This window comes from Podarcis filfolensis, assembly GCF_964270895.1.
Source record: "Podarcis filfolensis genome assembly, chromosome: 4".
In the NCBI taxonomy this organism is placed as follows: domain Eukaryota; kingdom Metazoa; phylum Chordata; class Lepidosauria; order Squamata; family Lacertidae; genus Podarcis; species Podarcis filfolensis.
Window position 1 is genome coordinate 94,571,832 of NC_139607.1, and position 24,331 is coordinate 94,596,162.

The following is a 24,331-nucleotide window of genomic DNA, read 5'->3' on the forward strand; positions in this document are numbered from 1 at the left end:
AATCCTCCCCTCTCTCCTTCCTTCCACATTTCTCCTCCCTTTCTCGACCCCGTGTGCAGCAGCTGTGAAAATGGAGAATGCAGCATGAGGGATTGAATATAAATGGTAAAGCTAAAGGGACCCCTAACCATTAGGTCCAGTCGTGGCCCACTCTGGGGTTGCGGCGCTCGTCTCGCTTTATTGGCCAAGGGAGCCGGCGTACAGCTTCATGTGGCCAGCATGACTAAGCCGCTTCTGGAGAACCAGAGCAGCGCATGGAAATGCCATTTACCTTCCCGCCGGAGCGGTACCTATTTATCTACTTGCACTTTGACATGCTTTCGAACTGCTAGGTTGGCAGGCGCAGGGACCGAGCAACGGGAGCTCACCCCGTCGCCGGGATTCTGATTGGCAAGTCCTAGGCTCTGTGGTTGAACCCACAGCGCCACCCATGTCCCTGGGATTGAATATAAAACTGCCTAAATCATAAGGGCACTAACCTGGAGCTCTCCAAATGTTTTGGACTTCAATTTCCATCAGCCCTAGCCAGACCCTCTCAGATTATTACTGCCCTTCATCCAAAGTTCTCAGAGCGGTTCACAACATAACAATACAAAATGAGGACGCAAAATGCATAACAATGACAAGCCAATAACCCTACCTCCCAAAAGCACATTTAAAAGGCCATAGAACTTAAAGGTATGTAATGGAGGAACCAGGCGAGCCTTTCTGGGGAGAGCATTCCATAGACGGGGAGCCACCACCGAAAAGGCCACCCTCCGGACCTCACCTGGAGGAGGGCCACAAAGAAGGACCTCGGATTATGATTCACAGGGTAATATTAATAGCAAAATTAGGCAAATGTGACGACTTAAATTCCGATAGCGTGCTGTGCTGCCAGGTAGCTCTCCTCTGCCCAAAGAATGGAATTTGAGCATTGTGCGTGTAATCTATCCCTGTACTGAGCTATGCAAAGAACTGTTCTCCTTAATATCATAATGACACCATTAAATTTAATGTTCGATATTGATCGGTGGTGCACACAGGCACCAACCAATCAGTCAGAACCACGTACTGATGTTATTTTATTCTTTCTAAAATAGGGATTTGTGGTACGGCTAAAAGAAAACCTGCAGACATGCCTATTTTTATCACTTGACAATGTATAGGAGACGGATGAATCACCTTGTTTAGGCAGAGGAGATGAGGAACTTGTCGTCATCCCTAGGGTGTTAGGGTCCCCATCAGCCTCTTGTCAACATGGCCATTGGTATCTAGGGATGGTGGGAACTGGAATCTAGATGCATGACTCAGTTGGATAGCTCAGTTGGCTAGAACATGGTGCTGATAACGCCAAGGTTGCAGGTTCGATACCCGTATGGGACAGCTGCATATTCCTGCATTGCAGGGGGTTGAACTAGATGATCTTCATGGTCCCTTCCAACTCTATTATTCTATTGTTCTGCATCTGAAGAGCCACTTGTTCTCTGTCCCTGGTTGCATATTTAATGCACATTGCTTCTTCCAAAGAATCATGGGAACTGTGGCTTGTTGGTTTGTTTGTTGGATGTTGGGCATTATAGCTCTGTTAAGTTCTATCTGACGTTCGGAAGACATCTGGAGGCAGCCCTGTTTAGGGAAGCTTTTCATATTTGATGAATTATTGTACAGTGGTACTTTGGGTTAAGAACTTAATTCATTCCGGAGGTTTGTTCTTAACCTGATACTGTTCTTAACCTGAAGCACCACTTTAGCTAATGGGGCCTCCCGCTGCTGCCGCACAATTTCTGTTCTCATCCTGAAGCAAAGTTCTTAACCCGAGGTACTATTTCTGGGTTAACAGAGTCTGCAGTCTGAAGCGTCTGTAACCCGAGGTACCACTGTACAGTCGTACCTCGGGTTACAGACTCTCCAGGTTGCGTTTTTTCGGGTTACAGACCCACCGAAACCCAGAAGTACAGGAACGGGTTACTTTCGGGTTTTGGCGGTCGTGCATGTGCGCAAGCACTAAATTGCACTTTGTGCATGCACAGAAGTGCCGGATCGCAACCCGCACGTGCGCAGACGCGGCGCTGTGGGTTGCGAACGTGCCTTCGCACAGATCCATGTTCGCAACCTGAGCGTCCACTGTATTTTAATATTTTGCTGGAATCTGCGCAGAGTGCCTGGGGAAACCCAGCCAGATAGACAGAGTATAAATTATTATGATTGTTGTTGATATTGTTATTATCTTTATTGTTGTTGTTATTGTTATCTTTGTTGTTGTTGTTGTTGCTGCTATTATTTTAAGGGTGACAATATCTCCCTCAATTCTTCCTGTGCAGATTCTCTAAGAAACATTCCTTCTGTCATTCACGGGCCACGTTCCTCCCCGGCTGAGCTGAGCGGCTCCAGCCAGCGGCTCCTGCGAGAACGGAAGTCGTCGGCTCCTTCGCACTCCAGCCAGCCCACCCTTTTCACCTTCGATTCACCCGCCAACCATATCCGGACCACGCTTTCCACCAGTGCCCCTCAAGACTATCTCTTCCTGCACCAGTGTATGAGCAGGAAATCGGAGAACACCAGGTAGGACCAGAACCTCTTGGCTAAAGATTGGTGATCGGTGGGGAGAGATTCGATTCGGTTCACATCAAATACGAATCTCCCTAATTCTCACTTTTTGAAATGGTACGCAAACTGAAACGCAAAGGTCCTTCGAAATTCACACTTCTCCGAATTTTGCAGTCAGCTCTCCAGCCAACCACCGTTTGCAAAAATTCATCTGCCACATTAAAGCGTGCATATATCTTAGTGAGAGTTATGGTACAAGAATGCTTCAGCATTGGGAGAAATACTATGCAACAATATGTGTTTACTGGGCAAAATTGCATATAAAAATGTCTATTATTGGGAGTAAAAAGGTAAAGGTACCCCTGAACATTAAGGGACGCAGGTGGCGCTGTGGGTTAAACCACAGAGCCTAGGACTCGCCAATCAGAAGGGTCAGAGGACCCTTTACCTTTACCCCTGAACATTAGGTCCAGTCGCGGACGACTCTGGGGTTGTGGCGCTCATCTTGCTTTACTGGCCAAGGGAGCTGGCATACAGCTTCCGGGTCATGTGGCCAGCATGACTAAGCCGCTTCTGGCGAACCAGAGCAGCGCACAGAAACGCCATTTACCTTCCCGCCAGAGCAGTACCTATTTATCTACTTGCACTTGACGTGCTTTCGAACTGCTAGGTGGGCAGGAGCAGGGACCGAACAACGGGAGCTCACCCCGTAGCGGGGATTTGAACCGCCGACCTTCTGATCGGCAAGCCCTACGCTCTGTGGCTTAGGAGAAATTCACACTAAAATTGCTGGTGAATTTTCAGGAGGACTTTAAAACAATAATAATCGCAGACTGAGGTGGAAATGTTAGGTGCTGAACTTCAGGCTGGAAATACGAGAAGCCAAAATTGACAGATTCACTCACTGCATATTCTTTGTTGCCTGCAAGCTCAGCGCCTGAGAGACATTGTTTATTTTTAATAACGTCACACTCTGCCCTTCCAATGAATTTGCAATGCTCAGGATGGCTTAAGCACAATGGGTAGTGCCCAGAGTTCTTCCTACTTGGAGGGCAACGTTTGAAATGAGCAGCTGTTACTATCTTAGGTCCATTAGTTTCAATGGTACTACTCAGCGTAGGGCAAAAGTAAAATCAAGCAGCAATGGTAACAGTATGCTCCACTTACGGTATTCCTGACAAGGCATTGTGCCTCGTTGCCTCATCCTTTAAAAAGCATTTACAGAAGTAAAAGTCGTTTTGATAATTTGAAGCAGTTTATACCCATGCAGTTAAAAATCAGGAAATAAACCCTTCTTCAAAAACCACTGTTCTATAAAACTTGGGGCACAGCCATTTAGCCTTAGTGGCAAGAGATCTGAGAGTAGTCTGAAGCTCAAAGAGGCAGCTGCTGGTCTTTCAGCACAAGTAACATCTTACTTTGCAATTGTTCTGCAAAAAGAGCTGTGTTTTGGGAATAAAAGAGGCCCATCATGCAAAAAATAAATTCTGTAGTCGTTTTATACATAGCTCCACCTACTGGTGATGAAGCAGTAGAGCACAGAAGGTGCCTTATACCACGATCTCTTAGTTGAAGCTTTTGTGTGAACATGTGTCTCCTGGCACTACATGTTCCCACTCAACCACTTCGATCTGCAGAACTGGCACCATTGCAGGTGCCAGATAATAACAGTTCCGACGCAGGTGGCGCTGTGGGTTGAACCACAGAGCCTAGGACTTGCCGGTCAGAAGGTCGGTGCTTCGAATCCCCGCGACGGGGTGAGCTCCCGTTGCTCGGTCCCTGCTCCTGCCAACCTAGCAGTTCGAAAGCACAAGTGCAAGTAGATAAAATAGGTACCGCTCTGGCGCGAAGGTAAACCGCGTTTCTGTGCGCTGCTCTGGTTCGCCAGAAGCGGCTTAGTCATGCTGGCCACATGACCTGGAAGCTGTACGCCGGCTCCCTCGGCCAATAAAGCGAGATGAGCGCCGCAACCCCAGAGTTGGCCACGACTGGACCTAATGGTCAGGGGTCCTTTTACCTTTTATTTGCAAGAACAATGATCTGTTTTAGTGTGGCAGCACCTACACTTTGTAACTCCCTGCCTGTTGAGAGCACCTTTGCTGTACTCTTTTTGGCGCCTGCTGAAAACCCTCGTGTATAATAGGCTAGCCTATCTGGATGCTTAGATTGCATAGGTTTTATAGTATTGTAATTTCTGGTATGTTTTAAAGTAGGGTTGTGATTTTTTTCTTCCTTTTTTATTTGATTTACTTATTGATACTTAGATATACTGGGACGCGGGTGGCGCTGTGGTCTAAACCACAGAGCCTAGGCCTTGCCGATCAGAAGGTCGGCGGTTCGAATCCCCGTGACAGGGTGAGCTCCCGTTGCTCGGTCCCTGCTCCTGCCAACCTAGCAGTTCGAAAGCACCTCAAAGTGCAAGTAGATAAATAGGTACCGCTCCGGCGGGAAGGTAAACAGCATTTCTGTCCGCTGCTCTGGTTTGCCAGAAGCGGCTTAGTCATGCTGGCCACATGACCCGGAAGCTGTACGCCGGCTCCCTCGGCCAGTAAAGTGAGATGAGCGCCACAACCCCAGAGTCGGCCACAACTGGACCTAACGGTCAGGGGTCCCTTTACCTTTACCTTTCACTTAGATATACAAAACCACATACCCTTTACAAAGTATCTTTTTATAATATACCATGATAAGACAACTACCTAGCTTAAAAAAGTCAGATAGAAGAAAAGGAGAGGCCTAAAAATAAGAGAAAGGGGGAGAAAAAGGAAAGACAGAAAAAGCTACTGGAAAAATAGAAAAAGTAAAAGGACTTCCAACTTTCTGTCCTGCAGCTACATACAATATACTATTCATTTTGATTTATTTTCTTGTTTTACCTTTGGGTGTACCACTTTGATTGTTGTTGGGGTCAAGAGGTGTATAGATTTTATGAAACAAATACAGAAATATGTGCTGCTGTTGATGTTGTTTAGTCGTTTAGTCATGTCCGACTTCTCGTGACCCCATGGACCAGAGCACGCCAGGCCCTCCTGTCTTCCTCTGCCTCCCGCAGTTTGGTCAAACTCATGCTGGCAGCTTCGAGAACACTGTCCCACCATCTCGTCCTCTGTCGTCCCCTTCTCCTTGTGCCCTCCATCTTTCCCAACATCAGGGTCTTTTCCAGGGAGTCTTCTCTTCTCATGAGGTGGCCAAAGTATTGGAGCCTCAGCTTCAGGATCTGTCCTTCCCGTGAGCACTCAGGGCTGATTTCCTTCGGAATGGATCGGTTTGATCTTCTTGCAGACCATGGGACTCTCAAGAGTCTCCTCCAGCACCATAATTCAAAAGCATCAATTCTTCAGCGATCAGCCTTCTTTATGGTCCAACTCTCACTTCCATATATCAGCCTTCTTTATTCTAGCAGTGTTATGGTTTTCCGTTTCTTTTGGTCCCAGTTGGTTTGTTATCATTATACTGGTTTCGTGTTTCCCTAGAGGAGGAATGCTTATTGCCTTTTCCTTCCCATCAAACCATACTGGAACGTGCTGGGAACGTGATGTGGGAAGGATGAGAGGAAGGGACCCATAAATGACCCAAAGGACGGTGGGCGACAGCTGGAGAGGTACCAGCCGTGTAAATCAGAAGGTCCCAACATGCTTGAATCACAGCTGGATTCTTGGTGAACCCCAGGGCTTTCGCGGGTTCAAGAGAATTTCACCCCTACATCTGTTTTTCATTAATAATTAAAAGTATGCTTCACTTCTGATGGAACTTAATGGAAGGTCATTAAAAACCCTTTGTATCCAGCCATTTGGGACCTTTCAACAGCATGGGTTGCATCCAGGAATGGCACCGCATGAGAGGAATAGATGTCTGCTTCAGCAGTGGAGCTTCCCCAATTTCACCACCACCGACACACCTCAAAACTCCTCTCCAGAGGGTTCGAGGACCTGCTAGAGCATTTGGAATTTGCAGGGGATCAGAGAGGAAGGGGAAGTTCCATTGTGCAGCAATGGGATGCGGGTGGCGCTGTGGTCTAAACCACTGAGCCTCTTGGGCTTGCCGATCAGAAGGTCGGCGGTTCGAATCCCCACAACGGGGTGAGCTCCCGTTGCTCTGTCCCTGCTCCTGCCAACCTAGCAGTTCAAAAGCACACCAGTGCAAGTAGATAAATAGGTACCGCTGCGGCGGGAACATAAACGGAGTTTCCATGCACTCTGGCTTCCGTCACGGTGCCCCATTGTGCCAGAAGCAGTTTAGTCCTGCTGGCCACATGACCCGGAAAGCTGTCTGTGGACAAACGCCGGCTCCCTCGGCCTGAAAGGCGAGATGAGCACAGCACCCCATAGTTGCCTTTGACTGGACTTAACTGCCTAGGGGTCCTTTACCTTTAAATTCTTAAATTTAAATCCCAGCTGTTGGGTTGACTGAATGAGCTTCCCTTGCACTTTCTCTTAAAATAATAATAATTAAAAATTGTGTGTGTGTTTATTAAGATCTGGTGTGGTTGTGTGCACATTGGTGCATTCAGATCTGCGAGTGGGGTTCTCCTGGTGGAGCGGTAGCTATTTGATATTTGCAGTGCCGCAACCCAAGGGACGGCTTTCTTGGTGGTGGCCCCCCCCCAGTTATAGAACTTCCTCATCTCTGAGATGCAGCTGGCGCCAGTTCCTAAGAGCTTTAGGTGCCACGCAAACACTTAGGCGTTTGCTGGGCATAGTGCCTGTTTGCCATTACCCTTTCAATTTTCTGCTTGCTGCAGGTCGGATGGTCCATTTATTTGTAATATTTTATTGTCTCTCTGCTCTTTTAATGGCTTATGTAACCAGCTCTGGGATTGTCGTTGCAATGAACTGTGAGTAATTGTATCCCATAGTACTCATCTTCATTGTTGCCAAGGCTGCAAATTTCCTTCCACAACACTTGTGTGACCCAAGACAATTATTCACCATTTTACAGGCCACTATGTGAAGCTCAGAGCCGTACGTAAGATCACATCACACAGACCAGTTACTGCTACGATCCCACAGTTGGGGTCTGAGAGGTTAGCATCTCTACGCTATAAACTCATTTAAGTTTTATACCAGGCTGTTACAACATTTCTCCCAAGAATCGTGAAAATTATAATTGGTTGAGGTACTGAGACTTCTCTGACAAATTCCCACCTATCCCTAAATTAGATTGCATTTTCCAAATGTTAATGGAGTTGGAGAGGTGCTTCACAAAGCAGCTTGCTAACCTATGTGAAGACCCCCTGCCATGTTACACCTCACTGCAGACGTCTTTAACGGGGGGGAAGGTGACTTCCCTCCTTCTGTTAAAACAGCTCACCCGGCCTGCTGTTCCGCATGCTGCAGAGCGTGACAACACGTTACATTTCTTTTTATATAGGAAGATATTTGTTGTTTAGTCGTGTCCGACTCTTCGTGACCCCATGGACCAGAGCAACCCAGGCACTTCTGTCTTCCACTGCCTCCCGCAGTTTGGTCAAACTCATGCTGGTAGCTTCGAGAACACTGTCCAGCCATCTCGTCCTCTGTCGTCCCCTTCTCCTTGTGCCCTCCATCTTTCCCAACATCAGGGTCTTTTCCAGGGAGTCTTCTCTTCTCATGAGGTGGCCAAAGTATTGGAGCCTCAGCTTCACCATCTGTCCTTCCAGTGAGCACTCAGGGCTGATTTCCTGAAGAATGGATAGGTTTGATCTTCTTGCAGTCCATGGGACTCTCAAGAGTCTCCTCCAGCACCAGAATTCAAAAGCATCCATTCTTCGGCGATCAGCCTTCTTTATGGTCCAGCTCTCACTTCCATACATCACTACTGGGAAAACCATAGCTTTAACTATATGGACCTTTGTCGGCAAGGTGATGTCTCTGCTTTTTAAGATGCTGTCTAGGTTTGTCATTGCTTTCCTCCCAAGAAGCAGGCGTCTTTTAATTTCGTGACTGCTGTCACCCTAGGCAGTGCCCAGTGTGAATCTCTACCTCACGGCTTCTCTCCCCCTTTTCGTTTTAGGAGTGCTAGTTTCTCTCAAGCCACAAGATCCTCGTTCTTCATGAGAAGCGACCCATCTGTCCAGAAGCTCTCTCAGGGGAACGGGCACTGTGTCAACGGAGTGGGCGGGCAAGTCCACGGCTTCTACAGCTTGCCCAAGCCAAGCCGGCACAACTCGGAGCTCAGGGACAGTGCCTACGACCTTCCGAGGAGTTTCGGGTGCTACACGCACACCAAATCCAGCCTCACGGGTTCCGAAACGGATAGCGAGGAGGTGTACACCTTCAAAACCCCCAACAACACCCTTTGCAAGGACTTTGGGGAGCTGTCCACTGACTCGTACGACGTCCCTGGCACTCCTTTATCAATTTATCAGATTCCAAGGACATTCACGCTGGACAAGAACCACAACACCCTGGGGGTGGCCTCCAACGAAACGCCCGCCACTCCCCCACCCAGGCCACCTAAACCAGGGCAGGCAGAGACACGGTGGGGCAGCCCTCAGCAGCGCCTGCTGGACAGCGAAGGCCTAGGCGTGGGCTCGGTTGCTGCTACCATTCCCAGAAGGAATACGCTGCCTGCCATGGAGAACTGCCGGCTGCATCGAGGTTAGTATTGGGGCTGTTTGCACTGGATGACTATACAGTGGTACCTCGGGTTACATACGCTTCAGGTTACAGACTCCGCTAACCCAGAAATAGTACCTCGGGTTAAGAACTTTGCTTCAGGATGAGAACAGAAATCATGTGGCGGCAGCGGGAGGCCCCATCAGCTAAAGTGGTGCTTCAGGTTAAGAACAGTTTCAGTTTAAGAACGGACCTCCGGAAGGAATTAAGTACTTAACTCGAGGTACCACTGCAGTTGGGTATACTGCTATGACTGCCAGTAGTTCTCCAAGGCTTTGGGCAAGAGCTGGGGTGCCTGGGCTGTTAGGGTAGGGGCAGTGCCTCTGATGGGGGGCACGTCATGCTCCTTCAGGGGTAGCTTGTCCACCTTTGGTCCCCACCTTGCAATCAGCTTCTAGAAGCTGCCAGCATGAGACAGTGGCCACACCCCGGGAAACAGCTTCCACTGACCGACTAAAACAGCTGAGGGCAACCAATGATGATCCAACCCTCAGTGAGTGTCAGGGGCTGGACTGAGGAGGACTGGTGGGAGCTGCCGCCCCCTCTCCTGAACCTTCCCAAGGGCAGGAGGACAGTATTGATTTAGAACAGTGGTTTGCAAAAGGGCATAGTTCAGGGGGGAAAGCTGGGAAATCCTGGGTGAAGAACAGCAAGAAAAGGAAACTGTGATGGCCTGGGATTCGGGCTCGGACTCAGAACCAGAGGAGTCTCAGTCTGCACCGGATCCTTTGCCTCAGGCATCATCTGAACCAAGTCTGGGGCCTGATGCTGAAGAGTCCCAGTCTGCACAGGTTCCCCTGCAACAAACACCAGCTGGGCCGAGTTATGGGGCTGAGCCTGCCCTGGCTCCAGATGCGGGGATGACCTCGTTGCCTCCAGCTGGGCCGTCACTTACAGCTGCTCCACTACCAGTTGGGTCAGGGGAGGCTGAGGGGGCCTCTGGGTCTAGTAACCCACTGACATCTCCCAAGCTGCAGAGACTAAGGTCTGAGAGAAGGAGAGACCTGAGTACTCGCAGGAGGAGTGATTGCCTTCGGGCGAAACAGGGAGGTAAGTCGCTGGGGGATGGTCAGGACCGGCCACTACCTCGACAAAGATAAAAGGTTGTCGGAACCTGCCCCAGGTTGCGGGAGCAACATTGCTGTATGTTAGATCCTGTCCTTGCCTGGTTTCCTGCCTCATGTCCTGCCTTGGCCCTGTCGGACTGACTCCCAGCAGAACCTCCAGATTCTGGTCCGGTCCTGGACCACGTTTCATAGGTTACCCCCGGGCCCAGCACAGAAACACTAGGAGACAGCTGGCAGATTCAGTGTCCTTGGACAGCATGCCTGACCCCCCCCCCTTTCGCTTAAGACTAGACAGGCTTGGAAAGTGATAGAACAGAGGGCACAGGGGCAACCAGCTCAGATTACGTGGCATAAATTAGTAGGGACAGTGGATGTGAGCTTTTACTGGGAACAATGCCATTTCTAGAGAGATATATACATTCCTTTGTCTCTCGCTGTGATTATTAAAGAAACTAACTGGTAAGAACGCTCCTTTTGTTTGATGTGCTTATTCACTACCACTGAGGGAGGGATCCGGTTCCCTGTACCCTGACCATGAGTTGGGGACTTGCCCTGCATGCCAAGACAGGCTCTGGTGGCTTAAGCAGATGAGACCAAGAGTGAGTCCAACGGCCAAGAAGGTGATTTCTGCATATGCTGTAAAGGGAAGTGAGGGGCATTCGGGTCTCATCCACTTGGGAAGGTAGCCCATATAGGAGAGGGAAAACTCTGGTCCTAAACCTCCACTGCCTTGAGGGACATCTTCTGGAGAAGAAAAGGCTAAGGAGTAAACGCTCCACAAATCCAAAGTCGAGTCTCTAAGATGGTTGGGTGGTACCTTGTACGCCTCCTTCCAGCAACTCCTGCAGCCTAGCTGGTGTCAGACGTCTTGCTCAGCTTACCTTTGGACCATCGCATCAAGGCTGAGAGCGGGGTCTTGTCTTCTGGGCAGCCCAGGACCTCCCTACACACTGCCCAGGCCTGCGCCCCAGAGAGGTCACTTGAGTGCTGCAGATGCAGCCGTTTCCCTTCACCCCCGGAGGCACACTCCATTGTCTCTAGAGACAGACGGATGCCAACAATACATGGACACAACACTCTTCCATCTCCGTCGCTCAGAAATAGAATTCCTGTTCCAGAAGGACCTTAATGTAAAAAAAACTGAGGCGGGACAAATTTCCTCCCAGTTCTGGGGCCTGTCCAGCTCTACTGTTAGACAGCGTGGGGCAAGAAGTGGTTGTGGCATGTTGAAGAAAAGAGCTGTATCTGTTGCGTGACCTGCATTAGTCAGTTGCCCTGAGGGTGTAGATAATGTACAACTTCATCCAACGCTCATGAATTCTGCACTCTAGGAATTTTGGCTTTTGTTTGTTCTCTGTCTAAAAGGAATTTGGAGAACCCACTAAGTTGCTCCTCTTAATAAACTTTGTTTACTGTTTGTTCACTGTGATTTTGATGTCACTGATTTCAGCTTCATCTTGTGAAACCTATGAATATCCTCAGCACAGCAGCAGCAGTGCAGTTCAGTCGACAGAGTCTGTGAATGCTGGATTCAACTCATATCTGGTAAGCTATGGGTGCTCAGTTGGCTGGTGTCCTAAGGACTAGCAACTTGAGGTTTTCTATACATACATATATACCCTGAGATCATCTTCTGAGGCCCTCCTTCATGTACCCCCTCATCAAGAGGTTCGGCGGGTGGCAACACGATGAACGGGGCCTTTTCTGCAGTGGCTCCCCATCTGTGGAATGCTCTCCCCAGGGAAGTTCACCTGCCACCTTCATTATACACCCTTAGGCGCCAGGCAAAAACATTCCTTTTTAACTGGGCCTTTGGTTGATTTGATTAACATCCTATGCCCTTTGAAAATGTGGGGGTTTTTTTGGTGGGAGGGGCTATTGGGTTGTTGTTTTTATTTTTATTATTGTGGCTTTATGTCTTGATTTTATTCTGGGCACCACCTTGAGACTCCCAGGTATAGGGCAGTATATACCGCATTTTTTGCTCTATAAGGCTCACTTTTTCCCTCCTAAAAAGTAAGGGGAAATATGTGTGCGTTTATGGAGCGAATGCAGGCTGCGCAGCCATCCCAGAAGCCAGAACAGCAAGAGGGATTGCTGCTTTCACTGCGCAGTGATCCTTCTTGCTGTTCTGGCTTCTGAGATTCAGAATATTTTTTTTCTTGTTTTCCTCCTTCAAAAACTAGGTGCATCTTGTGGTCTGGTGAGTCTTATAGAGCGAAAAATACGATAAATTCAATAAATAAATAAAAAATATAAATAATATAAAATCTGGGCTTCTCAGAAAGCTACCTTGCAAAAAATTCCCAAGGCCTAGACCATGGGTAGGCAAACTAAGGCCCGGAGGCTGCTTCCGGCCCAGTCGCCTTCTAAATCCAACCCGCAGAAAGTCCTGGAATCAGCATGTTTTTACATGAGTAGAATGTGTCCTTTTATTTAAAATGCATTTCTAGGTTATTTGTGGGGCATAGGAGTTCGTTCATTATTATTTTTTTCAAAATATAGTCCGGCCCCCCACAAGGTCTGAGGGACAGCGGACTGGCCCCCTGCTGAAAAAGTTTGCTGACCCCTGACCTAGAACCTGAATTTTTCCTCTCTGCCGCCTTTCCTCACCGACTCGCCTCCCATTCACGTGTCACCACTTTCTCCCTTCCCCAGCAAAACAAGGCGACGGTGGCTCGCTCTCACAGCGCGGACTCGGAAGACAACTATGTCCCCATGAACCCAGGCTCTTCGGTCCTGATCAGCACGGAGAGGTCGAACGACAACTCCCAGCACCTCTACATCCCCATGAGCCCCGGGCCTCACCACCTGGACTTGATGGGCATGTCCTCCTCTACCTTCCCGGTCCACAAAGGTAGCAGCAGTTCTCAGCTGCATAGGAGGATGAGCGAAATCCAGCCCCCGCCCGTCAACCGCAACCTCAAGCCAGACCGCAAAGGTAAGCTCCTCTCCCCTCCAAACTGCCCTTGGCAGACAAGATGAAATTATACAATTGAATATAAATATAGACGGGAAACGGCTATGTATTGTGCGTACTTACCTACTTTTAAAAATTTCCACCTATGATTTTTTTCTTTTACTTTATTTTTTCTTTGTTCTTTTTTCTGATATCTTATCTTTCATTTCACTGCTTTATTGTGAATAGCATTTTGTAGAGGGGTAAAGGTAAAGGTCCCCCTGACCATTAGGTCCAGTCGTGACCGACTCTGGGGTTGCGGCGCTCATCTCACTTTATTGGCCGAGGGAGCCGGCGTACAGCTTCCGGGTCATGTGGCCAGCATGAGTAAGCCACTTCTGGCGAACCAGAGCAGCGCACGGAAACGCCATTTACCTTCCCGCCGGAGCGGTACCTATTTATCTACTTGCACTTTGAGGTGCTTTCGAACTGCTAGGTTGGCAGGAGCAGGAGCCGAGCAACGGGAGCTCACCCTGTCGCGGGGATTCGAACCGCCGACCTTCTGATTGGCAAGTCCTAGGCGCTGAGGTTTTACCCACAGCGCCACCCGCGTCCCTTATAGAGGTATAAATAACTGTAAATATGAAAAGAGACAAAATATTCTCTAATTTTTTTCCCTTGGTTATAGGTATTTTCTTTTTCTTTTGTATTTTCTTTTGTTGTAAATAGGTATGTTTTCTAATTTGTACTTAATAAAAATTAAAGGAAAAAAAAGAAAAGCAAACCGCCCTCGCCACCCTTGCCTCCAAGGAGCTCAAGGTAGTTTACATGGGTTTTCCCTCCCCATTTTTCCCCCTTCACAACAACCCTGTGAGGTAGGTGTAGGTACCCTAGCTTATCCCTCATTTCAGGGGACTGGGTGTTATTTTGGGAGGTTTTTTGCATTAATTTAGTTCAGGGAAGGAAAGGCACCACTTTCCTGCCATTTTCTTCTGTGGGCAATTTGATATTTTTGCAATGCGTGTGGCAACTGCTGCGGCTTGAAGCTGCGTTTAGTGGCTAATATCCGCACGTCAGGAGGTTGCCAGTCTCTGCCATAAGAACCTAAGAACCTTCTAGATCAGGCCAACAGCTAGTCCAGCATCCTGTTCTCACAGTGGCTGACCAGACGCCTGCCAGATTCCTGTTTTTTTTTATCAGTCCTGTCAGATGCAGGTGGTGGTTGCTTGTGAGTAAGCAGGCAAGACTCCGACCTGTCTTTTACAGGTTTTGTTGGTGCAAACTATTTTTGTTGTTGTTTAGTCATTTAGTCGAGTCCGACTCTTCGTGACCCCATGGACCAGAGCTCGCCAGGCACTCCTGTCTTCCACTGCCTCCCGCAGTTTGTCAAACTCATTTTAGTAGCTTTGAGAACACTGTCCAACCATCTCGTCCTCTGCCGTCCCCTTCTCCTTGTGCCCTCCATCTTTCCCAACATCAGGGTCTTTTCTAGGGAGTCTTCTCTTCTCATCTGGTGGCCAAAGTCTTGGAGCCTCAGCTTCACAATCTGTCCTTCCAGTGAGCACTCAGGGCTGATTTCCTTCAGAATGGATAGGTCTGATCTTCTTGCAGTCCATGGGACTCTCAAGAGTCTCCTCCAGCACCATAATTTAAAAGCAAACTATTTACAGTGCAGAAACTCAAAGTTCATGTCTGTCTTGCAGAATCCGGGAGTGGCCCCTTCCGGCTTCTGCCCCAACAGAAAAGCTTCGGTACCCCAAGGCTCCGCTTCCCTTCCTTACGTTTCACCCCTCTGCGCAGGCTGGGCAACGGAAGGGGCATGCGTCCCTCCTGGCCAGCCTGGCTATGTGAGGCGCTGTGGCTCTCAGCAGCATCCTCAAGCTCCTCCCCCACTTGGCTGGTCCCTTCTCTATCTCCTTCACTGGAGGTGTGGCTTTCCCCACCGCTGGAGGAGGACCTGCTCCTCAAGATTTTTGGAAGCACTCTGTATCCCAACGGCCCCCCTGCCTCCCTCCCCTGTTCCGATGGCAGTCCCCTGACAAGTCCATTCAATCAAGTGTCCATTAAATGATTGCTCAGGCCTGACTCGGATCTCTTTCCGCTCCAGCAAAGCCAACGCCTCTGGACTTGAGGAACAACACCGTTATCGATGAGCTTCCCTTCAAGTCACCGGTCACCAAATCCTGGTCCAGGCCTGGGTGAGTAAAGGACCCTTTGCTCTCAAAGCGACCAGCCTCCTTAAGTGAAGATCTTGCCCATGAAACAGGGCAAGGGCCCTCCATGGGGTCAACAGAGGGTTGAAGAAGGGCTTATTCACACATCCGTTTTAACCTCCTCTTTCCCCCGGGAAAACTCGCAGTTTTAGCACTCAATCGGAACAAACAGTAATTGAATTCTCCGTGGATTGCCGCTTGTTCCGATTTAGCACCAAAGAGCAAGTTTTCCGGGGGAAAGCTGTTGGGGCATGTGCAGAGTCCCCATTCAGCACGCCAGCAGATTGTTCAAATAGGGGTGTTATGTACTGAGTTGAATAGGATTCAGAATGCAGCAGTCTGATTGGTCCTAGAACAATAGGATCCAGAATGCAGCAGTCTGATTGGTCCACAGAAGCCACCCAATCCAGCTCCAGGTGGAAGTGAATCTGCAACTTGATTGGCCTACAGGAGAATCCCGGAATTAGCCAATCACGTGGGGCCCATTGTGTAAATAATGTATATAAAGCAGACATTCTGGGGGGAACTTCTATTCCTCCTCACCACTATGAGTGGAATAAAGAGCATGAAATCCACTCTTGACTCCGGGTATATTTCTGGGGGGGACGGGACAGGATGTGTAAGGCACCCTGCCTAGCCCAAGTCATCTTCTCAACTCTCATTGCAGCCAGACCTTCAACTCCAACTTTTCCCAATACTGTCGTCCCATCTCCACCCAGAGCATCACCAGCACAGACTCCGGGGACAGCGAAGAGAATTACGTGGCCATGGTAAGTCCCTGCAGAATCCATCTCTCAGTACAACCCAAGTTATCTCTCCGTACTCCATCTTTCTCCCTTGTCCTTAGTGGTCCCAACCCCAGCTCACATTTTAGCAGAGGGTGAGCAGCATTGGAACCCCGGGTGGCTGCCCTCCATCTTTTGTTGTTGCTCTTTAGTTGTTTAGTCGTGTCCGACTCTTTGTGACCCCCATGGACCAGAGCACGCCAGGCACTCCTGTCTTCCACTGCCTCCCGCAGTTTGGTCAGACCCATGCTGGTAGCTTCGAGAACACTGTCCAACCATCTCGTCCTCGGTCGTCCCCTTCTCCTTGTGCCCTCCATCTTTGCCAACATCAGGGTCTTTTCCAGGGAGTCTTCTCTTCTCATGAGGTGGCCAAAGTCTTGGAGCCTCAGCTTCAGGATCTGTCCTTCCAGTGAGCACTCAGGGCTGATTTCCTTCAGAATGGAGAGGTTTGATCTTCTTGCAGTCCATGGGACTCTCAAGAGTCTCCTCCAGCTCCATAATTCAAAAGCATCAATTCTTCGGCGATCAGCCTTCTTTATGGTCCAGCTCTCACTTCCATACATCACTACTGGGAAAACCGTGAGCAGAAGTCCAAGAACAGACCTTGGCCTCTGATTGTGGTTTCTTTTTCACTTGTTCCTTCTTTATTTGTCTTTTCCAGCAAAACCCTGTCTCTGCATCGCCCATCCCCAGCGGCACAAGCAGCCCAGCCACGAAAAAGAGCACAGGAAATGTTGATTACCTGGCTCTGGACTTTCAGCCAAGCTCACCTGGCCCTCACAGAAAGGTATAGCCCAAAGACTTTGCATTAATCAAATGGGGTGCAAGCAAGTAATGTTCTGTCCCATTCAAGCAATGCACTTTCTGCTAGCCCTGGTGATTATCTAATATTTATTAGATGGATCTCCCCTAAATTGGTTTCTGAACTTTGAATTTTATTGTTTTTCATGTTTTTATACTGTATTTTATGCTGCTTTTACAATTAAGTGTTTTAAATTTGTTGTTAGCTGCCCTGAGCCTGGTTTTTGAACCGGGAAGGGCAAGGTATAAATAAAAATTTATTATTATTATCTTTATTATTATTATAGCACCCTCTGAACTATACATGGCTTGTGTATAATCATCATCATCATTATTATTATCATTGTTATTATTATTATAATCATCATCGTTATTTCAATTAGTATACTACGCTATACCCGCAGGTCTCAGGGCGGTTCACAATGTAAAATCACAATATAAAAACACAAAACGCATAATAAAAATAAAATAACAATAGCAACCCAATAATGGCCCCACAACACATTTTAAAAGGGCATTGGATGTCTGTCAGCCAAAAGCCTGGTTAAAGAGGAATGTGTACAAGAGACACAACTGCTGCTCCATCGCGTTTTGCCTCTTGGCACACCCACCACCTGGTATATGGCCCCCAAAAGGTTTTGTATAAGGGAATGTGGCCCCCAGGCTGAAAAGGATTCCCTTCTCTCTCCACCCCCTGCCACCCACTCTGTTTTGGGGTAGATGTGCAACCACGTTCAACTGTTTTGTGCTTCCTTGTGGTGGAGCCAGTGTGGTGTAGTAGTTAAGAGCAGTAGACTCATAATCTGGTGAACCTGGTTCGCGTCCCCACTCCTCCACATGCAGCTGCTGGGTGACCTTGGGCTAGTCACACTTCTCTGAAGTCTCTCAGCCCCACTCACCTCACAGAGTGTTTGTTGTGGGGGAGGAAGGGAAAGGAGAATGTTAGCCGCTTTGAGACTCCTTCAGGTAGTGATAAAGCGGGATATCAAATCCAAACTCTTCTTTTTCCTTCTTCCCTATCACCAGCCCTCCACATCCTCAGTTGCCTCAGACGAGAAGGTCGACTACGTACAAGTCGACAAGGAGAAGACGCAAGCTTTGCAAAGCACCATGCAGGAGTGGACAGACGTCCGGCAGTCTTCGGAGCCCAACAAGGCGGTGAAGTAATAGCCGGCGGAGGTACACCAGGATAAAGAGAGAGAGAGAGGAAAAAGATAGAGAGAGCCTTCCAGAAGGGCAAAGACTAAATAGTTCTGCCCATCAAGGCGCTGGGCCCACCGGCCGTCGTTCAGCAAGGACTGCTAGCGCCAGGGTCGACTAAGAAAGCAAAGTTCACTTCAGGAGGGAAAACATGGCTGATAACTGCTTGCCAGTGCTAAAGGATGTCAGAGCTCCTGGTGGATAAGTTATCTGCAGAATTCAACATAGCAATACTGGGAATTTTGACGCCCTGCATGCTTTAAGCCATCACCAGACCCGCCTTGTATCCACTGTTTTCTCCTCTTCTTCAAAGTACACCTGCCCCGAGCCAAACTGGTGCCAGTATGGCAGAATCCTGGGCTTCTGCTGGGATCTTGGGTCTCCCTTTTGCCTCCCTCTTCCGTCTCCTGATCCCTTTACAGAAAAGAAAGTGGCCAGACGTCGGCTCTAATCACGTTTGATTTTCAGCAAAGCCTGTGGAAGCTCTGGGTTTTGTTTACCTTGCAAATTACAGACATCCTTGTCCTCAGAGCATTTAGAGCTTTCCTTGTGAGGATGGCGGGTGTAAGGAAACGACCACTGCTCCTTGGCATATATCAGTTTCTTGGGAAAGTGTGTTGGTTCCCCTCCGAGATTCCCCTTTGCAAATCTTAATGTCGAATCTTTTCTGAATTCTTGCATATTGTTGAACATTCGCGGAATATTTGATATCTGTATCTGATATCCTGTAATGTTTGAGTTCAGCCTTTGGTGTTTGACAAGTGTTTGATAGCTGGTGTGCAGTTGTGCTTAGTAGGTGAGTGAGTTTGATGTCTGGCTGCTCATGAGATTCATAGTTGAGACCGTCAGACGAGCCCTGTCAGGTTGTGCTAAAGGTCTATCCGGTCCGACGTTCCGTTTCTGGGAATAGCCACTGTTCATGTCCGATGCTTGCCAATAAATCTAGCGCACTCAAAACTCATTAGAACTTTTCGCGTTTTCAAAACGAAAATTCAGACGTTGGCGAAAGGTTGAATATTTACAAATATTCAGCTGTCATGTGTTTGAATTTGCCCATTGCCTTGATGCTTAGTCTGGGTGCAAAATACACTAAAAAAAGAACCCATTTCACCAGATGTCAGCAAAATTGCCCTGTTAGGTTTGAACCCTGTCTCACAGTAATCCTCCAGATTCCTAGTCTTGTCTGGTTAATGGCAAAGGTGGATGCGCCACTGAATAGCAGCTGAACATGGGTTGAAGCTCTGTGTCATTGTGGCTACGAATTAAGTGATGCCCTCAACCCATAGTCTCAACATGTCTTACTAGTTGCTCCTTGTCACATGAGAGCCACAATCACTGGCCAGTTGTCCCTCCAGAAGATCGCATTAGCACAGAGGACTAGAAAAAAAAGGAAGCTGTTGCAGGAAGCCATCAAAGCAGTAGGTCTGCCAGATGGGATATGAAAAAGATGCCCTTCTGCGACAGGTTTCTGCCACTTTATGGAGAGAATTCTCCTATCTTGCGTGCTGTAAGAGCGTCAACCTCTTCCCCATCTAATGGCATAAAGTCAAGGACCCTGGAAAACATCGGAGTAGGGAGACATTAAGAAGTCCCTGCCTAAAATTATCCAGGGTGATCAGGCAAAGAAAGGAATAACATCTTGGCCAAGGCTAATTGATTAAAAGGTGTGGCCCGTTTTGTAGGGCCACGAAAACAACCCCACTAACTTGCTTGCTGCGCCAGGGTGAGTGCAGATTGCTGTGGAAGGAGTAGCAGAGTTAATTTGTAAGGACAGCAGGAGGACAGAGTTCAGGTTGAGAATGAAGAGGCCAAGCCCCAAATAGAATAATAGGATCGTAGAGTTGGAAGGGAACCTGAGAATCATCTAGTCCAGGCATAGGCAAACTCTGCCCTCCAGATGTTTTGGGATTACAACTCCCATCATCCTTAGCTAACAGGACCAGTGGTCAGGGATGATGGGAATTGTAGTCCCAAAACATCTGGATTGAACTTGCAGCCTTGGCATGATCTGCACCATGCTCTGACTAACTGCTCTGGAATAGCAAGATTCTAGTTCTTTTACCCTTCTAGAATATCCATGTGTCTTTTCATGGAGCTGAGAGATTCCTTTTGGGTTTAATATTGGACCATCAGCAGACAACCCTCCCTTCCCCGCAAAAAACAACAACCTTAAAAGCATTTCTGGGCGCCCCTGTGTGATGTGGTAAGTGCATGGGGAGCTCTGTAGATGAAGCTGTCTTACGCTGAGTCCATTATTACCGACTCAGACTGGCAGCATCCCTCCAGAGTCTCAGTTAGAAAGAAGGATCTTTTCCTGTTACCTGAAACCTTATCCATCTAACTGGAAATGCTGGAGATGGAGCCATCTGCATACAACTCATTGGCTCTACTAATTAATAATAATAATAATTTTTTATTTATACCCCGCCCTTCCTGGTTCAGAAAACCGGGCTCAGGGCGGCTAACAACAAATTTAAAACACTTAATTGATGCAACAAAAAACAGCATAAAATACAGTATAAAACATGAATAATAATAAATTCAGAATTCAAAAATTTAGGGGGGAAATCCATCCAATAAACATTAGATGATCACCAGTGCTAGTCCTATTTGGGCCAGCGAGGAGACCAGGGGAGAATTAGCTGTGGGATCCCAGAGCGGGTAATCTTCATAAAAAGGGGAGGGGGAGGGAAGGAAGGGGAATAAAAGATCAGGCTAAGTTCAAATGGAAAGCCAGGCAGAATAGCTCTGTCTTACAGGCACTGCGGAAGGAAGTTAAATCCTGCAGGGCCCTGGTCATTCCACCAGGTCGGAGCCATCACCAAAAAGGCCCTGGCCCTGGTGGAGGATAATCTGACTTCCTTAGGGCCCGGGACCTCTAAACTATGATTATTCATGGACCTTAAGGTCCTCTGCGGGGCATACCAGGAAAGGCGGTCCCGTAAATACTGATAAGCTATAGCCTAAAACAGGGTGCTGTGAATGGTGGTTAGGGGTGCCGCGGGCAACACTCGCCTCTGTCCCTCTTTCCTTCCCTCCCTCCTCTGATGCCCTCTCACATCTCTGCCTCCCAAACAGCTGTTGGTTGCAGCAGCCCTGGCTACAAGCTCCACAGGCGAATGGTGCCTCTGGGAAGCACCTCTCTTGGGGGCAGTGGGGGGCAGATCAGACACCAGGGGCAGCAGCAGCTGCTGCCCACAGGACTCCCAAGGAGAGAGGAGAGGAGGCTGAGGGAACCCTCCACGAGGCAGGGTGTTCAAAAAGGGGTGAGAGGCTGCCAGCTCTGCAGGCAAGGGGGACAAAGCTGGGCTCCTGAGCCCCATAGAGGTGCCGTAGAAAGAATGCAGTTGATCAAGGGAGCCGTGGACTCAAAAAGGTTGAAAACCTCTGGCCTAAAGGTACAACCTCCACCCATACCTGAGCATAGGTAGACTCACGTCCAGCACTGTCCTGTGCTTGTTTACTCAGAAGCAAGTCCCACTGTCTTCAATGGAGCTTTTCCCCAGGTGTGTATTGGACTGCTGCCGTGTTGTGGTGTATCGCTATGCCGTTATACTGGATAATACGGAGGGTGGGGACAAAGAATCACATTCCTTGGAGCTTGCTTCTCAGTGTGGATGAGGATGGGTTGCAGCAGGGGTCGAAGAATGCTATTTAGCGTGATCTCTGCTGCTTCCTTGCATGCCAGGATCTGTCCACCTTATTCTACCTGGCTCTAAGCCACTGACAGACAAAACCATCCTCGTGCCCTATGAATGCTTGCTCAGAGGTAAGCCCTATTGTGTCCGGTAGCGCTTGCTCCCAGGGGAGTGTGTTTAGGATCGCAGCCTCCATTAGCATATTGCCGTGACCTACCTTTGCACTTTTGTACAGGTTATTGCGGGTAGCCGGCGAAAGCTGTGACGTCACGAATTATGACTGTTAAAAACATCTGTTCCTTTGCAAAAGGATTCCTTTCCATGCTTAGCTTTCTTGAAAGCGTATTTCTGTAATTCTAGATGGTAGAGCCCTGGTCTGTGGCAAACCCTGCCTTGAGATTCCACGCAATTTGTGAGGATTCAGAACTTGTGCTGAGTCAGACTTCTTTTGCTGAGTCAGCCTAGGTCCGCGTTCTCTTTCTGACTTGATCCAGAAAGATGGCTCTGGGAAGCTTGCATACAGTGGACACTTGGGTTTAGAATGTGATCCGTGCGGGATGCACGTTTGCAACACACGCAGGTTGCGATTCAGCACTTCTGCGCATGCGCAAAGCGTGATTTAGCACTTCTGCGCATGCACGGCCGCCAAAACCAGGAAGTAGCCCATTCCGGTACTTCCGGGTTTTGGTGGTCCGCAACCCAAAAAAAACGCAACCTGAAGCGTCTGTAACCCGAGGTACAAGGGATTACACGACAGCAATTCTTGCTTGCTTGGTGTTGGCAGGTATACTGCCCCTATACACCGGGGTCCCACTTAATAGCCAACTGCTTACAGTGGTACCTCGGGTTAAGTACTTAATTCGTTCCGGAGGTCTGTACTTAACCTGAAACTGTTCTCAACCTGAAGCACCACTTTAGCTAATGGGGCCTCCTGCTGCTGCTGCGCCGCCGGAGCACAATTTCTGTTCTCATCCTGAAGCAAAGTTCTTAACCTGAAGCACTATTTCTGGGTTAGCAGAGGCTGTAACCTGAAGCGTATGTAACCTGAAGCGTATGCAACCCAAGGTACCACTGTATTTTCTCAGGCCAGGGCTGTTTCCCAGGGTCCTCGCCACCATTATTTCAGAACATGTGCAAATGAAAACAGCTGCATGGTGAGACTCTGCTTCACAGTGGAAACCCACCTCTGGGACAAAGAGGGGAACTGGTCATCTCTGGCACAGAAAATAAACCTCTTTTATCAGTGCTGTGGGTGGGGAACTGCTGTATCTCCTCCTTTGGTAGTGTCCCAACTCCCTTTAGTGCCCCAACTCTCATCAGCCCCAGTCAGCAAGGTCAGAGATAATAGAATTGCAAAATTGGAAGGTACCAAAGGGCCATCTAGTCTAACCCCCATAATGCAGGACGATGGGAGTTGTGGTCCAACAGCCACAGGTCCCCTACACTAGAGTCTTTGTTTAGGCATAGACCTACATTTCAACCTCCAGCAAAGACTTGGAGGTGATAACAACTGCCAAGTGAGTGCACCTTATAATCTCAAGACTGCAAGTGAGGGTTATGGTTTGCAGGAAGAAGGCTAGGGCAAAATTTCTGGCTTTCTACATGCAGGGAAGTCTACTCAGTCATACAGCTTCTGGAAACCCCTCCCTACCTGCAGTCTGAAGCAAAACAGTCTGCTTGCCAGTGTGGTGTAGTGGTTAAGAGCGGTAGACTCGTAATCTGGTGAACCGGGTTCGCTTCCCCGCTCCTCCACATGCAGCTGCTGGGTGACCTTGGGCCAGTCACACTTCTCTGAAGTCTCTCAGCCCCACTCACCTCACAGAGTGTTTGTTGTGGGGGAGGAAGGGAAAGGAGAATGTTAGCTGCTTTGAGACTCCTTCGGGTAGTGATAAAGCGGGATATCAAATCCAAACTACTCTTTTTCTTGCAAGTATAGATACATGTCAGAAAGATGGGCATCACACTTCCTTTTCCATCCTAAATGTGCAGGCCGGCATTGCTCACTAGAATGGCACCTGAATTTCACTTTAGAGAAAATGCAGTGACTGTTTTGCCCACCAGCTTTTCAGGCTAGGATCGTTGCTTTTTCCACTGTCTTAAGAACCACAAATGCCTCTGAAATGTCTCTTTCTGACACCCATCGCCGACATTGCTCAGATCTCTTCTCATTCCCTTTCTTCTTGCATGATGACTGACCTGCTCTGTGGACTTCTTGGCTTTTCTTGCACACTGCTTGTGTCCCACAAAGTATTTGGGTTTGCTCCATGAGAGGCTGTTTGGACGGTCTGATTTGCAGCACATTGTTTAGTGGTCTCCAATCCTATAAGAAAGATAGTGTTTCAGTTCCCTACCTCACAGGAGTGTTGTGGGCACTAAGAACAGGGGAAAGAGCATTTTAGCTGGACCCTAAACTATGTGGGGATGCAGGTGGCGCTGTGGGTTAAACCACAGAGCCTAGGACTTGCTGATCAGAAGGTCGGCGGTTCAAATCCCTGCGACTGGGTGAGCTCCCGTTGCTCGGTCCCTCCTCCTGCCAACTTAGCAGTTCAAAAGCACGTCAAAGTGCAAGTAGATAAATAGATACCGCTCCGGCAGGAAGGTAA

General features: G+C 48.6%; 1 protein-coding gene and 1 long non-coding RNA gene across 2 annotated transcripts in view; one reads left to right on the forward strand and one right to left on the reverse strand.

Moving 5' to 3' along the window:
• The window catches only part of GAB2 (GRB2 associated binding protein 2), a 143,231-nt gene extending 124,184 nt beyond the window's left edge, over window positions 1-19,047 (forward strand). The window contains exons 3-10 of the mRNA XM_083609875.1: window positions 2,304-2,544; window positions 8,521-9,107; window positions 11,643-11,737; window positions 12,851-13,133; window positions 15,199-15,289; window positions 15,972-16,074; window positions 16,751-16,876; window positions 17,917-19,047. Coding sequence (XP_083466001.1) covers window positions 2,304-2,544; window positions 8,521-9,107; window positions 11,643-11,737; window positions 12,851-13,133; window positions 15,199-15,289; window positions 15,972-16,074; window positions 16,751-16,876; window positions 17,917-18,057 — 1,667 coding nt within the window. The 3' untranslated portion in view covers window positions 18,058-19,047. The remainder of the gene's footprint in view (window positions 1-2,303; window positions 2,545-8,520; window positions 9,108-11,642; window positions 11,738-12,850; window positions 13,134-15,198; window positions 15,290-15,971; window positions 16,075-16,750; window positions 16,877-17,916) is intronic.
• LOC310760966 overlaps window positions 18,701-24,331 on the reverse strand; it is a 95,052-nt gene continuing 89,421 nt past the window's right edge. The window contains exon 3 of the long non-coding RNA XR_014547132.1: window positions 18,701-23,179. This is a non-coding gene — a long non-coding RNA (uncharacterized lncRNA). The remainder of the gene's footprint in view (window positions 23,180-24,331) is intronic.